The sequence below is a fragment of the Lethenteron reissneri genome, chromosome 51 (assembly GCF_015708825.2).
Source record: "Lethenteron reissneri isolate LAM-NWPU_2019-01 chromosome 51, ASM1570882v1, whole genome shotgun sequence".
NCBI classification, from domain to species: Eukaryota; Metazoa; Chordata; class Hyperoartia; order Petromyzontiformes; family Petromyzontidae; genus Lethenteron; species Lethenteron reissneri.
In genome coordinates, this window is record NC_083829.1 from 5380620 (window position 1) to 5399661 (window position 19042).

Here is a 19042-nt window from a genome sequence, read left to right on the forward strand (position 1 = left end):
AATTAAAATAAATGCATAAATAAATTAAAATAAATGTGAAATAAAAATTTAATTTAACGTCACTTTACCTTGCTGAGAGGAGTTGATAGCCTACGAGGATGGTGGTGAGGAAGGGGAGGAGACGTGAATGGGGTCTACGCGGGTACGCGGTGACTCATCCCGACCCATACAAGTTCTAGCAAGCGCGTCGTATGCCAAGCGCGACGTATCCCAAGCAAGGCGTCGTATCCCAAGACTTTTTTCTCGTCAAAACACGACGTGTACCAAATTCGACGTATTCCAAAGCTGTCATATACCGAGTTATGACTGTACTAGTATATTTCGATTTAAAGCTTTCGTGACTGCAGGGATTCATCTTCTTGGTTCTTTCGGTAAAGTCACGTAGAAGGGAAATAATAAAATAAATAAAATAAACATAGTAAAATACAATTCTCATGACGTTTCGGCCACAACGCAAGCAGCCGTCCTCAGGTGAAGAACAGATCTGTCTGGCTGTCATTCGGACGCTGTCTTTCCGACAGACCTGTTCTTCACCTGAGGACGGCTGCTTGCGTTGTGGCCGAAACGTCGTGAGAATTGTATTTTATTATGTTGAATTTTTATTCTTTTATTATTTCCCTTCTACGTGACTTTACCGAAAGAACCAAGAAGATGTACTAGTATAATCATCAGGCAGCAGTCAGATTTGTGGAGAAATCCTCCTGTTTTGTTCCTTATAGGGGTAGATTGTGAAGGCATCACTTGTGTTCTGGGCAAAAAAATATAAGTTGAAGTTTGGCACGAATTCCGAACATCAACGGTTAAATTCCATGATTGTGCTTATTTTGGTGAGGTGGATGGTGTGTGTTTACAATATCTCAGAGACTTTATTAAAAACGAGTTTTGAATATATGTTTGAGTATTCATTCTTATGATTGGAGTCTAATCTTATCGGTAGACAGAAGCGGTGGTGGGGGGGGGGGGGGGGTAGATTCAGACTAGTTGCCCAATGTGTAAATCAAACATTCTTCAATTTACATGTGCTATGAGAAAGGGTCATTGCCTGAAACGTTGACTATTGTATTTATTTCTCCTTTTAAGTGCCACGCACGCACAGTGTTGCTCCGGGCGAATGTGTTGAGTTGGTTTTATAGTTTGGACACTACTAGACATCTGTGAAAAAATTAACCCGTAAAAACAAAGTTTTTCACTATAAATCCTTTATATGCGTGGCGGCTAGAGTCCTCTCGTCCTCTGGCTTGAGATGGCTGCCACCTATGGGTCAGATGATTGTCTGCAGTATTAAACAATCGGTAATTAAATATTTAATTTGTTTTCCCTAAACAGTGTAAAATTTAGGAATTTTTTTTTCACGAACATTAATTGTCTCGCACAACGAGTCTGTGTGCAAAATGTCAGCTCGATTGGATCACGGGAAGTGGGTTAAAAAACGACCGAAAGGTTTGCACGGTCGTAAGCAAGCAAGCACGCAAGCACGCAAGCAAGCAAACAAGCAAACTTAATATAAAGGATTTAAAAAGAGCTTTGGGGCCGTCCATAAATGACGTCACGCACCTATGGGGGGGGGGTCAGACGTATGTGACGATGTGTGACGAGGGGGGGGGTTGAGAAATGTGACGTCACATCAAAATACGCAACTTTAAATAAATATAGTCAACACGTTCCACTTAATTAAATAGACTTTTTAATAAATGTCTTCTTCTACAACACAAGAGTGCAGCGCCACACTAAATACGCACTACAATTACAATAGTTTAAAGCAATTTGAAGCATGTTTTTTTTTGGGGGGGGGGGGGGCAGAGCTTTGTGACGTCATATTTGAGGGGGGTCTGACTTTTTGTGACGCCGTGTGACGAAGGGGTGGGGGGTCAAAAATCGTCCAAATTCGCGTGACATCAATGGACGGCCCCTTTATAGCTCTTGACTTGAAACTCTTCGGTTCTTTATTGTTCTGCCTACGTGACTTTGCCGAAACACCCATAGAATATGAATAATTATAAAAGTGAATAAAAATATCACGACGTTTCAATCGCAACACAAGCGGATGTCATCAGGAAAACGGGTTATCCTCTAAAGGCAAACTGTTCATGAAGGTTTGGAGGTTGATTGACAAGAAAACACAAGTCAAGTCATGACCCAAAGTGGTTGATGACATCTTTCCAATGATTGCTGAGTTTATAACCTTCCTCTCGGTTGAAATTGTGTCTATATATGGATAGCTTTATGAACGAATCTTTGTTGATAGCCAGCAGGCTTGCAAAGTACCATCGTCTTAGACATGTCTCGGACCGTGTTCTTGAAGATAAGATTTGAAATACGGTAGGACCAATACTTCTGCTGTGGCTGATCATTATTTTTAAATCCTTTATATTAAGTTCGCTTGCTTGCTTGCGTGCTTGCGTGCTTGCTTGCTTGCTTAGGACCGTGAAAATCTTTCGGTCGTTTTTTAACCCACTTCCCGTGATCCAATCGAGCTGACATTTTCCACACAGACTCGTTGTGCCAGACAATTATTGTTCGTGAAAAAAAATTTGCAAGATTTTACACTTTTTAGGCAAAAAAAAATTATTTTACATATATTCAAATAGAACGCATTCATGGCTTTGGCTGAACGTCAGAGTGTAAGAGCCCAGAGCGTAACCCCTCCACAGGCCGTGGCGGAGTAGCGCAGTTGGTAGCGCCCTCGCTTCCCATACCAAAGGTCGCGGGATCGATCCCCGCGTCCTCCACAGGCGAATATATTTTTAAATCCTTTATATTAAGTTCGCTTGCTTGCTTAGGACCGTGCAAATCTTTCGCTCGTTTTTTAACCCACTTCCCGTGATCCAATCGAGCTGACATTTTCCACACAGACTCGTTGTGTGTGACAATTAATTTTCGTGAATTTTTTTTTCCAAAATTTGACACTGTTTAGGGAAAACAAATTAAATATTTAATTACCAATTGCTTAATACTGGCAGACAATCATCTGACCCATAGATTGCAGCCATCTCAAGCCAGAGGACGAGAGAACTCTAGCCGCCACGCATATAAAGGATTTAGAGTGAAAAACTTTGTTTTTACGGGTTTACTTGTAATGCGGCTGGCTCACACGAAATTGATGTCTCTACGTGACTTTACCGAAAGACCCAAAGAGTAGAGCTTTATAGCTCATCGGATTCATCTCCATATATATAAAAGACAAAGTTGTGATTATGTGTGTCTGTTCAAAATGTTTAGCGTACTTCCCAACATGCAACAAACTTGAAATTTTCCATGTGAGTACTTTCCAGAATGTACACCATGCAAAAATAATAAAAATACACTTTTTTTTGGGGGGGGGGAGCTCAATAATGCAGAGATTTTTTGCACGGCAAGTGAGCTGTGACATCACCTCTGTCATGTCACCCGCGCGTGCGGAAGCGTCACGCAGTGTGCCTGCTGATGTCACCCCCCCTCCAACCCTCCGCGAGTAAAGTGCCATACAAATGTGTTGCAGGTCTAAGGCATTGTCCGCGCAGCATTTCTTTATTATTTCAGTCGTTTACTGCCGTACGCACCCTGGAAGTTGTGTGTGTCTGCAGCAAGCGCGTGTATGTGTACCTATGGACGCGCGCGTGTTTGTGTGTGGGGGGAGCGGTAGTGTAGTGGTTAGCGCGCTGCGCTACGAACCCGGCGACCCGAGTTCGATTCCCGCTCACGGCCACCACCGGTGACGATTATTTGAACCGGTCCTGGGCCTCCCCTAGGTCGACTCAGCCTCAAACGAGTAACTGCTGTGGTGTGTGAACATCGCCACTGGGGAGACAAAGGTGGTCGGGCGTGGTGAATCCAAGTCCCGGGCAAAGCCAGGTAGTAAAGCTAGTCCGGCATAAATAAAGATTATAATTCTGTTTGTGCACCATCACCAAATACACCACCGGGACAGCTGCCCCTCAATTATCGATGCAGTAATCCCCTTTTGATGTTTACATTTGTCACATTGTTGGATAAAAGTAATAATTGTGTAATTAGCGGCTCCGACACGGTAAGTAACTTCAAGTATTTATTAGTAAATCTTCGGTACAGCCACTCTCTCCGCGGATGTCGACCCGCTCTCGTGGCTGCGCTGCCACGTGGCGCTCACCCCGCTCGCTAACACACCGCTGGCCAACACACCGCTCGCTGGCGGCTGAGCAGCTGGAGGTCGAACCGCCACGTTGCAGGTGGAGATGGCGGGGCAGCAGCAGCAATCTTCACACACTGACCCCTAACCAGAGGTAGCAATCGGGTACCCCGTACCCTACCCGATACCCGGCGGGTATCGGGTAGGGTACGGGTACCCGTTTGCGACCCTTTTGCGACCCTGGTGTGGCCGGGTACGGGTAGGCCGTGAGTCACTGGTGAGTAACCGTTTGTCACTCATTTCCCAACGTCTTGTCTCTTCTCACAATTCAAGTTCCTAGAATCAACCCACCCGTGTCTGCAACATGGCTTCATCCCAGAGGTCGCAATCGGGTACCCGTACCCTACCCGATACCCGGCCGGGTACGGGTAGCCGGGTATCGGGTAGGGTACGGGTACCCGTTTGCGACCCTGGTGCGGCCAGGTAAGGGTACGGAATCAAAAACCCGTTTGCGACCTCTGCCCCTAACGTTGCTTATATTCACTCCCCGGAGGCTAAGCCCCGCCTCTAGCCCCGCCTCTGGCCACGCCCCTCCTAGAACCTTCGGGAACGTTCCAGAGGCTTCCCTGGTAGATCCGCCCATTCACCTTTACCCCGGATATAGAATCCCTACTATTGATCAAACGTGGACTGTATGATGTGTAATGTAACCCCCACACTAATGCAGGAGATGACGCTCTCTTATTACAATTGTAGTCACCGTAATATCTTGGAGTAATCTACACATTGCTGATACGTCAGGATGAGTCTTAGATAGCAGAAAAATATTACATTCTGGCGATTTTTATTTAAAGGATAAAAGCCACGCAACAGAAAACCTATTAACGATGTACTAGATGGTTGAAAAATTTAAGGGGTGCCATAAATGTTGTGGGTTTTACTCTCCAACACACCGGTGTGCTGAAGTAGTCACGAATTGGCACGTTCTGTTCACGTGAAAAACCCCGACTTGGCCGTGTTGGGTGGTGGTGGGTTTCACGACACATTTATGTTTACGGGACCTAACCCAAAATAAACCTCCTTTATTACGGATAATACATACCTGTCAACCCCCTTATCAGCCGCCCTACCTTATTACAGACAAATTCAGACCTTATTGGTCAACCCCGTTCCCTTATACATCTCAAAGTTCATCCTACAAAGTCCCATCATCATCATCACAAGGGAGAAACACAAACAAATAGACACAAAAAACAACAAAATGTGCCCATATTGAAACGGCTGTACACCGTATAGACCTGCAAACTCAATTTTCCTGCAACAACAATGCGGGGAAAACCATATGGGTTTACAGGTATGATAATATTAGTGGCGAAAGCCTACTTACTACTTGTTCAATTTCAAGGGGTGTCAGTGCCGGATTAAGCTAGTGCAGTGCCTGTAGCATATAATATAAAGGGGCCCTAAATAAAAAAAAACGTCAATATTAAAACACGTAAATTTTTACTTGCATTGTAAAGTAATTGTATTTTTTTATTTTCTATACATCCAGATAATACGATAAATCGCTAACTTTCAACACCCAGTCGTTCATAAAAGTTTAAGGCAGCATAGTACTATAGTAATAGAACAAGTGCAGAATCACTGAACCGAAATTGATAGCTTGAAAGCATTTAGCGCACGGCCCTTGAAAGTGGGAGGCCCGTAGCATATGCAGCTACTTTTGCTACGAGGATAATCCGGCTCTAAAGGTTGGTATATATTATAGATTTGAAGTTTTCGTGAATGCAATAATCATACTTTTTGGTTTTATTTCGGTAAAGTTACGTCGGTAAAAAATAAAATAAAAATGAAAAAATGTAGTTGTTTTTCCTTTTTATTAAATTTTTTACTTACGTGCCTTTACCGAATAAAACCAAAGAGTAAGGTTGGTATATATATTGGTTGCTTAATTTTCTTTTTACATTTTGTTTTAAGCACCGTATGTATAGGAGGTAAATAATTTATTAAATCAAGGGCCCTATATCCCACAATCCCCCGCGCTCGCCCCTTCCTTCCTCCATATTGGGACCGGCTGAGGTGAGTACAGACATACGTGCGCTCCGTAATCCGCGACAATCCACGAAGTGGCGACGAACAAACTTATCCTTAAATAGTTTATCTTGTTGGCGGGACTCTTAGGCGCGCGTCGATGTAAATATGTTCGCCGATTATTTTGGGGAAGTTGTGTTTTTTTGTTCGGTTGGCGATTGCCTGCGCGCGCCGCAGGCTCGCGCAGTGCGTTTGCGGCCTAGGCCGCAAGCGTGAACTGAAAGGGGACCCCGGTGATGTTTGTAGTTGTAAACATTTAACATTAATTGTGAGATTAAAACAAAATGTTTGCATTTCTAAAATTGGTTATCGTCGTGCAAACCCAGCTTTTGTCAATGAACTCGCAATGCGTACAATATACTGTACACGCGTGTGAGGGGTTCCGTTAACGATGATCATCGCGGCTGCCAATCTACACCAGCTGATCGGGTAATTATAAAATTATAATCCTTAAATTATAACGAATAAAGAGTCAAAGTATGACACCCTTACGAGCCTAAAAACATTCAAGATGCCCCCAATTATTACTATTTAATAAAACTCGCAGTATTCAAAAGGAGGTTAATAGGCGAATGGTTATGGTTCGTGTACTTGCTATACAGCAGTGGACACACATCTGTGTACGCTCGAAACACGTGTCCGCTTTATCGTGGCCTTCCCGGCCTACGTAGTCGGATGTTAATAGTTATACTTTGACATTGTCAGCGCTCGTATAATATTGTAGACATCGTGTATGTCAATTGTCTTTTCGTCCGCTGCTGCATTGAAAGCTGCTTTCTCCTACGCCGTATCTGTTATAGGGGTTGCTTGACCATACTTAACCACGCTGGTCACTGTAGGTTGTTGAAAGCCTGGCTCTGGTTATGTCACTCGCCACTGATGTTAGCCGTCGCCGGGTGTCGAATGCAGTTCGAGTTCGTATAAGCACATAAAGGACAGCCTTAGTTATAATTACGTAACAAGTCGCTGAACGTTTCCGTTAAAAACACGAACTTGTCCCGTTTGTGCTTTGAACGCTTCAGTTCCCTTAGCCCATGTGGTAACATTTGCATCCTACGATGTGAAGTTTCTGTTTGAATCGTAAAATAATCGGGTTGCTTAAAAAGCAGTGGGATGATGTATCCGCTGACGATTATAAACTCTCCTCGCACTTTCGCGAGCCACCATGTAGTGAGAAATCTGGTGTTTTTGTGAAAGAATTCGTATACTTATCGGTATACTTGCCTTGAAATAAAATTTGTATAAGTCGGCAACGTTTAGGGCAATAATTCATCTCAGGTGTGGGAGCCACGCTTTTCGTCGATTCAATGCGTGTATCGCGAGCGTAAAAGCACATGTTTGAATTGACGATTCAGTCGTTAGATCTCGGCCAGGTAGACCCATGGCTGCTATAAAGCTTTTGGTGTTTAGCGGTGCTGGCACGAGGCACCGTCTTCTGCAATAGAGATGCGTGTGCCGGTGTAGTGAAGTATGGTCCAAACCACCCTCCCACGGCCAGCGCTGCCTGGATTGACTACCCCTGTAATTTTGTAAGAATCGATGTTTGCTGAGTCGTTGAGATGCTTTACGAGCTACGCGCCTCTTAATGCGGTTGTTTTTAGGTTTCATCTTTGATCTTCTTGGTTCTTTCGGTAAAGTCACGAAAACTTTAAATCGAAATTTCATCTTTGAATTGCAAAACCGTGCTGCGATGCTGCTCGAGGCGTGCATTGGTCGGTCTTTTTGTAGAAAGTGTTTTACTAAAGATATAAAAATCGGCTTGTTAAATACTTAAAATAGTCTCAGTTGTGCCATAAGTGCATCTGTTTAGCATGAGAGTTTAAACGTGTCCACTATTCTGGATAGACATTGAATAGTTGGTTCTTCACTTGGAATCACAAAAATCCCTTGTTAGGACTTTGGAACAAGGCGGCGTGCTTATTATGAGCAGTTCATTATATAACGCTTCGTCAGTAGTACAACTTTCAGGTAGTGAGACTGGCGAATCGCAAAGATGAGAATCTTGTTCTGCGAAGCTCCCGAAAGTTTCTGGGTCGCGATGTGGCAAGATTAAAGGACGGGCGGCCTCATGGCTTCTTGAATCGTTCTTGTCGAGCTACGAAATGCCCCGTTTAGGCGTTACAGGGCTGGCATCTCGGTGCTTTCCCTGTGTCACACGTGGGCATAGAGAATCAGGCTCCTAGTTTACACTCGGCCGCCACCTACATGGTCGCCCTGAATGATTGTGGAGCCAACATCGCCGCCCTTACACGAACATGGCTGGCTTAACACCAACTAGGTCGTCCTGGCATGAACAGAGGCTGTGGGGGGGGGGTAGGGAGGAACACCTTGAACCGATTCAGGTATTTCCACTGATTTTGTACGTGGCCCGTGAGCTCTAGCTTGCGCGAGTGTGTTGAGGAGCGTGTCACGGTGCTGACGGAACGTGCGGTGTGTGTGTGCGTGCGGTGTGTGTGTGCGGTGTGTGTGTGCGGGCACAGGCGGCACCATGGTGGCGCTACGTCCCCTCGTGAAGCCCAAGATCGTGAAGAAGCGCACAAAGAAGTTCAAGCGCCACCAGTCGGACCGCTACATCAAGATCAAGGTGAGGGGGGGGGGGACTACTTTGAATAGAATGAAAAAAAAAATTCCTGTTCGTATTTTGTATCTCCAAAATGCTGTACAGAAACGCTGGGATATGGGTATCTGACAGGAGGCATATTCATTTTATAAACAGAAACAGCTAGCTAGAGGAAAATCGTAAGATCTTGAGCCTGGACTTTTAAAGGGTCGGGAGCCGACTGCACGGAGGGCTGGGCTTGAAAGAGTTGCAGATGAAAGAGCCACCTCCAGCTGAGCGGTTGAACTGGGGGTTTCAAACGAGAAGGCCTTGCTTGCTTGCTGGAGCAGAGTGCATGAAAATATGAATAGTGTAATGAGAGGAGATGTTGGAAAGCATGGAGGAGAGTAATGTGTAGTGAAAGGGGAGGAGAGTGCATGGAGACCTTGATGAGATTGGAGAGAGGGTAGGTAGTGGTGACTCTATGAAGGATCTTGAAGATAGTGCACTCCTGAAGTTTATCCACGAATGGATTTGGAGCCATGCAAGTACAGTGGTAATAAAAATATAAAAGAAATTAACAATGGACAATATAATTATCTTTGTAATCTACCGACCAGCTCAGTGGTCGAACGAGCAGCATGGAATTGTAAGATTGCAAATTCTAATCCTGGTTAGGGGTTGTTTGGTAAAATAACTAGCACTTTGTGGCGAAATCAACAGCGGTTGTCCCATGATAATCTTGTGCCTGCCATTAATTCCACCACTGACTCATGGCTGTAAACAAAAGATGAGCAACCACCTCGGTGCTCCATTTGAACAAGAAATCGCTTTGGCCTTTTTTAACAAGAGTTTATAATCCAGACCTGTTAAAAAAATCAAGGAAGATCGTGGTTAACACACATGGCCATCTCGCCCTCTAACACGTTAGTCATCTCCCTCCCCTGCCCCCCATTCTCGCCCCCCCCCTCTGTGACCCGGCAGCCGAACTGGCGCAAGCCGAGGGGTATTGACAACCGCGTGAGGCGGCGCTTCAAGGGGCAGCTGCGCATGCCCAACATCGGTTACGGGAGCAACAAGAAGACCAAGTACATGCTGCCCACTGGCTTCCGCAAGTTCCTCGTGCACAACGTGCGAGAGCTGGAGGTGCTCATGATGAGCAACAAGTGAGTGTGTGATGGCATCCGCGCCCCCGTGCTTGTCTCTTGCATGTCTGCAGCAGTAGGGGATCGTTTTAACACGTAGGCTTTCGTGACCAATATAAAAAATACATTTCATACAGGTAGGAACAACAGTTCCACACTGCCCACCACGGATTATTTGTCTGTCGTGCATAGCCCCTCCCAAACATGTAGCACGCTCCCGGATTGGTTGAAGTGCGTCACGTGACCGCGAGCTTTCTGTCGTGCGCGAATGCGCTGTCCAACCAAGTTCCTACCTGCCCACTCCGAAGGAACGTGTTTCAGGATTAGGGGATGTCTGTGGTTGATTGCCCCCAACCCCCCCCCCCCCCCCGGCCTAATAGAATTGCGATTAAGGTGGTTCCTAGAGAATATTTTCGTAAAATATTTTGTCTTCTACTATGTGTTGGGAGAACGGTCCGGAAGCGAATATCAGAGCTGCCTCTTGAGATCCCGAGTAGGGGGACAATTTGTTTTTTAATTGATTATCGTTTCCAAAAGTCGTGCAAATCGGGGCCCAAGTAAGCGACCGCAAAAAAGTTGATTACAATTATCAGCTCATGAATGGACGAATGGGCCAGTTTAACCACAAATCTACGAGACAGTTTTAAGACGTAGGCTTTCGCGACCAATATCCATAGTAAAGGTTTTTTTTAGTTAAGATTGTGTAAATATAACCCACCATCACCCGACAGCCAATGAGTTAGGTTTGTCACGTCGTAAAAGCATGCGAATTAGTTACTACTTCAGCACACTCTGGTGTGTTGGAGAGTAAACCCAAAACATCCAAATAGCCAACTGACGACCTCCTAAAGAACCGCATCTATGGAGCTGCTATGCCCCATGGACTGGAAGCCAGACGGCGTTTGAATCTGGCCTGGCGTTTGAATCTGGCCTGGCCTTTGTCTCGGTGCCTCCCACTGCCACTCTGCACTCGGGATGCTGCCAAGTTGAGCAACGGTGGTGAGATGTTAACTCCCTCGCCTAGATTTTCAGAAAGTCGTGGGGCTTGATTCCGACCCTGGCGCCTATATGTTTGGAGTTTGCGTGCGTCTCTCCCTGTGGTCTTGTGGATTTTTTTCCGGATCCTTTGGTTTTGCCTTCCACATTGAGAAGTGTGTTTTATAATATTTAGCTGATTTACACATTAGCCACTTCAGTGGGTTGTCATTTGTGGCCAGGTCGTTTATGAAAACGAGCTATATAGCTCAGTGGGACTTCCCTGGTAAAATATATATTTTTTACCTTTTTTAAGCACACATTTCGATGGAAGAGTAAGAAACGCCTTTAATGGATTCATTAATACATCTTTAAATGCCTGCAGCACAGTATGTCCTGTTTTACAATAGTAGTAGGACTTACCTGGTAAATTTAACAAAAAGCTCTTAATTTAGGGTTGGTGGGAAACCCACCCTCTCGTGAACACCTTGGAGCGGTGGTTGTCAACCCGTGTGGCTTGCCTTTCGGGGGTGGGGGGGCACAGGCTGTGGCATATAATGAATATCATGCAGGAGAAATGGCTTGTGTGCAAGAAAACGTTGTTGGTTCTTCACTGGTGACAAAACATGAATACACAATAACATGCCGGTATAGATTTAATACGTGCCATGAAGGCCTAGGGGCCACCATACTAAAAAAGTTGTTGAGAAGCGCTGCTTCAAACACCCAAAACGTTATCTGGTGCGCTGGGCGAGACGTATATTGAAATTACTTAAAGTCATAATTGTCATTTATCCTACAAAGTTTTATGAGTCTTGATACTTTCATGAGGGGGGGCGGGGTCAACACAATGGTATGTTGGGTCGGTTTCATTTTCGAGTTGCGTTTTGTGCGGTTTAACGGAACCTTCCGGTAAACGTCTTCGTGCCTCGTACCAACGCACGCACCGCTTCTCTAACCGGTCCTCGTGTCCTGCCCTCCCCCAAGGACGTTCTGTGCCGAGATCGCGCACAACGTTTCGTCAAAGAAGCGCAAGACCATCGTGGAGCGCGCTGCGCAGCTCGCCATCAAGGTGACCAACGCCAACGCTCGCCTGCGCAGCGAGGAGAACGAGTGAGCGGCGAGCGCCCGCCGTCCCCCTCCTCCTGATCCTGCTCTTCACCACCACCGCCGCCGCACGGCCACTTACCACACCACAGAGCCGTTTGCGCTGTACAGACTTGTTGTTTGCGCCACTTTGTAAACGGAATAAAAATGTGGAAAAAGAAACTTGTACGTCCTGTTTTTGGTGGAGGTTGTGTGATGCTTTCATGGGGAGCATTTGGTTCGCGCACTGCTTCAAACCTGGGTTTAATATCCGCTTTAGGTGGATATCTGAGCTTGTCCAGGGCCCTCCCCTAGGTCGACTCGGCCTTGTGCAAGTAGCTGGTGTGGCGTGTAAGAATAAACGTGGGAGAAAAAGGTGGCTGCGTGTGGTGCTGGCAACACCACACTGGCGTGGCGCGTTGGCCTTCAGAGGTGCGCTAACATGACTTGCCCCACCACCAGTCTGGCTGTATGGCAGTTATGGGCAACCTAGAGGAGTGGGCAACATGAGCGGCCCTCCACCTCGGTGGGCCGCAAGCTTGAAAGCGTGCTTGTGTGCAAATCGCGACCCCACGCATAACCCTAAATGAGTGTTCACTAATTTTCTGAGGGGGGCCCCATTGTCGAGAAGACATCTGTACGTGAGGCCCGCCACGCAGCCGCCTGCTAGGGGTGTTATCACGTGTATTGTTGGGGGCTGCACTAAAGGCCACCAGGGGCCGCTAGTTGCCCGTGGTGGCCTGCCAACGAAGAACACTCCCCTAAATACACTTACAACAGGGCCACCACGAGGGGCTCTGTCGGCTGTATGCAACCCGCGGGTTACCCACCACTACTAAACGGGGCACCTTGCGCTTGGGTCTGTTCTGTTCCGCCGGCGTCGCCTCCACAGCCTGGCACAAGCGCTGTGGTGACGCTACTTGATGTCAATTAGCAGCTGCAATTGCAAAGTATCGAATCGGTGCTCGCGAACGTCATTTTCTCCAACCGCCTTTGTCGGTTATAAGAGGAACCTTGGCACCTGCCCGCCACTTCAGTCGGTTAACCCAAAACGCGTGGAGTCTTGCATGATCTGCCTTGGAGCGTTTGCAACTCGTGTCTTCAAAGTGCACCTCGACTGGTGATCTTAACTAATTTTCAGAGGTGAGGTGGGGGGAGCTTGCCGATAATACAAGTTCAAGTTCATGTATTAGGTATAGCCCTGTGAGCCATTCGGCTCTTGAATTGGGTGCAACCGCAACAAACAAAAACGTGAACAAGAAAACATCTTAAAGTGACTGTGCAAAAAGAAAATCTAAGAAAAGACAGCAAAATATTGCAGAAAATGCACCGTACACCAACAGCAAAACTCCCAGTGAGATGCAACTCAAACAACAACAACCACAAGACAACTTAGATTAAGGCCATCAGTCTAACTCTGTACTACAACAAACAAACATGGCCAAAATAAAGCTATAAAAGCAATGAAACAGTGGTCATAGGAATGCATCGGCAGTGTGAGGGCTACCACATTTTAAACCATTGGTGTTTGACATCACGGTGATGATAATGGGGGGGGGGGGGTGTTTTCACATTTGTTGTATTGTCGGGGTCCACGCTAAAAGCCACCAGGGGTCTTTCCAAATGAAGAACACTGACCTAGCTTGTTAGTGTGGTGCTCGGGTGTGGGACATGGGTTGTGAAGCGCTCTGTGAACAGCAGAGGGCAGTGCCGCAAAATCCATGGTTTTACCGAGTCGATGGCTCCCCGCCCTCGATCTGCACACCGGCTGAGTAGAGTACCGTAAAGGAACTCCCTGCCGAAGCCCACTTTTAACGGTCAATGCGATGTCCCCCTAACGCTTGTATATTTGAATATCCACGTGTTCATGTAAATTCCATGCGGGCTGCTTTTTTTTATCCTGCTTTGCACACTTCAGCTCTTGTTCCACTTTGTCGAGAGGCGTACCTGCTGTTGACATGCGTGCATCAATTGCTGAGGCCTCGCTCCTCAAGTTACATCGTTGATACAGATCCACTTGCAACTTGAAAGCCAACATAAAACGGACCACAAGTCCTATTTATTTTCGTTGGCAAACTCAGTTTTGTGACGTGGCCTTGGCTGACCCGGGTCTGTAAAGACGTAATTCTATTTTTAAAGCCACGTTATGGCCATGCATAAAAGACGCAATTTCCACAAGGGTTCGTGGGTTCATCAAGGTCACACGGGTGGGACGAACAGGGTCGTTGCTAAAGGCACATTTTGTATTTCTCGTCAATTTCTCGAGCGCTTCTGGACTGGCGCTGGGAGTCGGGAGTTGCAGTGTAAGGCACTGCCACTACAATACAAGGCACGCCTTTCCACAGTAACCCGTGGCCGCCCTGATTAATGCTGCGGGTGCATTGACCATATAAAAATATTCGCCGTCCGGTTTTCGGTCGATGTTTTAAGATCCCATTTCATGGCATTCACAACGATAGGCCAATGCGTTCCAACGTCATTGGTCCAAGTTTGAAATACTGGAAGGTCTCCGAGTACACGGACCCGCTCATGCGAACGACCCCGATTCATAATTTCTACACTTTGCGACTCGTACTTTAGTTACATGCAACGGGGGTGGGAAGCGAGGAGTGAAATCGTCCTCCTCTGCCATCACGCGAACGTGGATTTTACAGCGTTGTAACTGCATCGCCCGCGCAAGAAACGAGTCCAACCAGTTAAATTTCGATTTAAAGCTTTCGTGACTGCAGGGATTCATCTTCTTGGTTCTTTCGGTAAAGTCACGTAGAATGGAAATAATAAAATAATAAAAATAAAACATAATAAAATAATTCTCACGACGTTTCGGCCACAACGCAAGCAGCCGTCCTCAGGTGAAGAACAGGTCTGTCAGAAAGAAAGACAGCATTCAGACGCTGTCTTTCTGACAGTACTGTTCTTCACCTGAGGACGGCTGCTTGCGTTGTGGCCGAAACGTCGTGAGAATAATTAAAAAATGTTTTATTTTTATTATTTTATTATTTCCCTTCTACGTGACTTTACCGAAAGAAACAAGAAACCAGTCCAACCAGCTCGCATATTTTTCGGATTTATCGTAGACAGATGATTAGTGAATCGTTTACTGTACAGTACTACACTTTATTAAACATTAATAAACATTAATATACATTTTATATATATACCTGTCAACCCCTTATCAGTGCCTAGCTTATTACAGACCATTTCAGACTTTATTGGTCACCCCGTGCCCTTAGAAATCTCAACGTTCATTCTACAAAGTCCCATCACAAGGGAGAAACACAAACAGACATTTGTTTTTGCCCGTATTGAAACGGCTGTACGCAGTATGGACTATGAAAACTCAATTTCCCTGTACAAGAATACGGCTAAACCGTATGGGTTGGCACGGTATATTTCTATAAATGCCTGCAGCACAGCTTACGCCGGGGGGTACACAGAACCTAACCTCCGCCGCGTACTCCGAGACCTGATTGTACTACTCGCAAAATTACTCAATTGGAGTCTGATGTGAGAACTTGGCGAGATCCTCCTGAAACACGAGAGCCATGAGAGTGAATGTGGCTTTCCTCGCGTAATAATCTTGATTTGAAGCTTTCGTGACTGCAGAAATCCATACTCTGGTTCTTTCGGTAAAGTCAGCAGTTTTTTTTCTTGCTGTGGTTCTCCCACCTGATGACGATTTCTTGTGTTGCGATCGAAACGTCGTGATCTATTATTTTATTTCTACCTCCGTGACTTTACCGAAAGCGTAATAATACTTTAATAATGATTTCAACTCGCTACGCGTTGCACAGTATTCACTCGGAAAGGACAACTCGAGCACAAGGAAGAACCGCAGAAGGCATCAGCCAGGCGGTGAGCGAGTGCCAACAATTTCCCAAGGTTTGCAGTCCTCTATATATTAAGATGCTTCCAGCCGTTTAATGGGCGTTCATAAAGTGGAGGCAACACACTATCCCATTCAGATTGGTCCAGATGGAGATTGTAGCATTTTACTGCACTGCCGTCTTATGGCAAGCTACGGTATTATGGTCCTTCGACACCCACGGGATGGGGAAGTCACGGTGTGATCCACGAACCCCTCGCTGCTGTCTCCACAATGCCACATTACAGGCAGTCCACGTGCAGTGCGCAGTCACCACCGCCCGACCATCGTGATTCGCCTGATGGTCCTTCAACACTCATGCATGGGCGACGCGGTGGCTAGGAGATGTTAACTACCTCGCCTGGTATACAGGAGCGCGTGGGTTTGATCCCGATCCTGACGCCTGCTGCTGTATATTTGGAGTTTGTGTGTCTCTCTCTCATCATCATCACGGTGGCTAGGAGATGTTAACTACCTCGCCTGGTATACAAGAGGTCGTGGGTTCGATCCCGACCCTGACGCCTGCTGCTGTATATTTGGAATTTGCGTGTCTCTCTCTCATCATCATCATCATCACCACGGTGGCTAGGAGATGTTAACTACCTCGCCTGGTATACATAAGGTCATGGGTTCGATCCCGACCCTGATCAATGCCTGCTGTATATTTTGAGTTTGTGTGCCTCTCATCATCACGGTGGCTAGGAGATGTTAACTACCTCGCCTGATATACAGGAGGTCGTGGGTTCGATCCCGACCCTGATCAATGCCTGCTGTATATTTCGGAGTTTGCGTGTCTCTCTCCCCCTGTGGTTTGTGTGGAGTTTTCTCCGGGTCCTCCGGTTTTCCCCTCCACAGTTAGAAACATGCGTTTAGAGTTTTTGGCTGCCATAGATTTCCACTTGATAAGCCACTTCATTGGGATATCGTTTGTGACCAGGTCGTTTCTGTAAAAGATGTATACAGCTCGGAGGGCCTTACTTGGCAAAACTAAAAATAGCGTAGTTATTTTGTATCTGTCAAGAAAACTCTTGCTGTGCAGCAGAACCTGCTAGGCGCGTTATTTGGATCATTACTAACAGCGTCATCATTACGCACTGGATTTCAATGCGCGTGCGTATTTCACATTTTTGAAATTCGTGAAAAGAACGCCCGGTACTCGACTTACCTAGAGCCATAACCGTGACCTTTGCATGAAGGTTCCACCCCGCCGAAGCCGCTCGCTGATAGGTTTGCCGACACGCCGAGAGAGAGAGAGAGAATGAGAGAGAGAGACAAAGCTGCTATGCAACGGCCCTCATGGGTGGAGTTCATGATTCAACTTTGCGACCAAACCTGTTCTGGACGCAAATAAAGGCCACACGTGACGACAATTAACACGGGCGATGAAGGGAGGATTATGGATTGTTCGTGGTGCTGGTGGCGTGGTGGTCGCGTGATGGTCTGGTGGTTATGGTTTGTTGTGCTGTGTGGTGATGCTGTTGTGGTGGTCTGGTGGTGTGATGACGGTTATGTTTGTTGTGCCTTCACATAGGTGCTACTCGCTAACCTCACTTGCCCCAACAGTCTATTCACGATATACGGGGGGATCTGTGTTTGTTTAGTGTTCGTGTGCTCGTGTGTGTGTGGGGAGCAGTAGTGGTGTGTAGCGGTTAGCCAGCTGTGTTACGAAACTGGGTCAGGTGGTTATGTTGGTGGCTTTGTTGCAGTGATATGGTGGTTGGGCTGTGGTAGTGGTTGGTGGTTGCGTTGTGGTTGTGTGGTACTGGTGGCAGTGTTGGTGTCGGTAATGGCGTGAAATCCACGCGTGCCAGTTCTGATCGGCCTGCTGTATACCATGCGATCCTGTCGGCCAATCTGGCTGACGTTTCAACTCGCGACCCAACCTATCCTGTACGCGCCCGTGATGCATGCAAAATAGCCCACTCATGAATGACGACACGGCAATAATGATAATGGTAGGTAAGAGAAGTGTCAATGTTGTTGTGCTGTGTGGGTGAGTGGGTGGGGGGAAGTTGGAAATTCCTAGTGCGGCAGTCGTCCTACTGTGACCCCAAAAGTTCCTTTAGTTGGCACAGAACAAACATGAGAAAAAAAAACCTGCGGATCTATTATTATCCGGGGAGGTGTTGGTATTGTGCAATAATTTCTGGTCTTTGTCCACCAGCAATACCCACTTTAGACATGACGCAATTGTCCGAGGCGAGTTTACGCGTGGCGGTGTTGCAATCGTACGTCTCGACTACGGAGTGGAAGCTGGCGAGGGAAACGGAGGAAGACTGCGGGATGGACGGCCCCGCGATTATAACGATACATTATAACGGGAAATAACATGTTCCTTCAAAGCCTTTCTCCATGGCTCCCACCAACTTCTTTTGCACGAAGTAATGTAACGGGCTCCTCTGTAGGAGTTATCGCTTTCACAATCGTCAATAACCGAGTCAGAGGGTCGTTAGAAATCAGTGTGGTACCTGTTACTATTAAACTATAACAATGTTTTTTGTTTTCTTCTTACCAGGTAAGGCCCACTGAGCTGTGTGGCTCTTTTTCAGAAGCGACCTGGCCAACGAGAATGGGCTAAACGCACGATTCTAAACGTGGAGGGAAAAAATTAACCCGTAAAAACAAAGTTTTTCACTATAAATCCTTTATATGCGTGGCGGCTAGAGTCCTCTCGTCCTCTGGCTTGAGATGGCTGCCACCTATGGGTCAGATGATTGCCTGCCACCATTAAGTAATTGGTAATTAAATATTTTAAAAAATCCTAAAAAGTGTAAAGTTATGGAAAAAAATTTTCACGAAAATAAATTGTCACGCACAACGAGTCTGTGTGCAAAATGTCAGCTCGATTGGATCACGGGAAGTGGGTTAAAAAACGACCGAAAGATTTGCACGGTCGTAAGCGCGCAAGTGAACTTAACATAAAGGATTTAAAAACCCGGAGGACCAGGATGAAAATGCACGCGACCACGTGGAGAAATAGACGCAAACTTCAAATATACAGCAGCAGCAGGCGTCAGGGTCGAGAGCGAACCCACGACCTCCTGTGTACCAGGCGAGATAGTTAACATCTCCTAGCCACCGTGGCCCCCATGTAATGCCAAAAAATCAACATTTTGTGTCAAAGCCTCTCCATGTCTCTCACCAATTTCAACGCACTACATAATGCGACACTCTCCGCTGTAAGATACGAAGTCCACGCTTTAACAATCGCCAATAACACGAGTCGAAGGGTCGTTAGAAATCGGTGGGGTACCTAT

The 19042-nt window shown here is 46.4% G+C and overlaps 2 protein-coding genes and 1 non-coding gene across 3 annotated transcripts in view; all 3 read left to right on the forward strand.

The window, feature by feature from the left end:
• Window positions 1–19042, forward strand: part of ATP5F1C (ATP synthase F1 subunit gamma) — a 375672-nt gene that overhangs the window by 162673 nt on the left and 193957 nt on the right. The window lies entirely within an intron of this gene.
• On the forward strand, window positions 6111–12103 carry LOC133355499 (large ribosomal subunit protein eL32). Its single transcript, XM_061572823.1, has 4 exons — window positions 6111–6163; window positions 8656–8759; window positions 9699–9880; window positions 11822–12103. Exons 2-4 carry the CDS (start codon window positions 8664–8666, stop codon window positions 11949–11951), a joined length of 408 nt encoding a protein of 135 aa, XP_061428807.1. The 5' UTR covers window positions 6111–6163; window positions 8656–8663; the 3' UTR covers window positions 11952–12103.
• On the forward strand, window positions 8277–8413 carry LOC133355689 (small nucleolar RNA SNORA17). Its single transcript, XR_009756746.1, has one exon. It is a non-coding gene; the product is annotated as a small nucleolar RNA SNORA17 (small nucleolar RNA).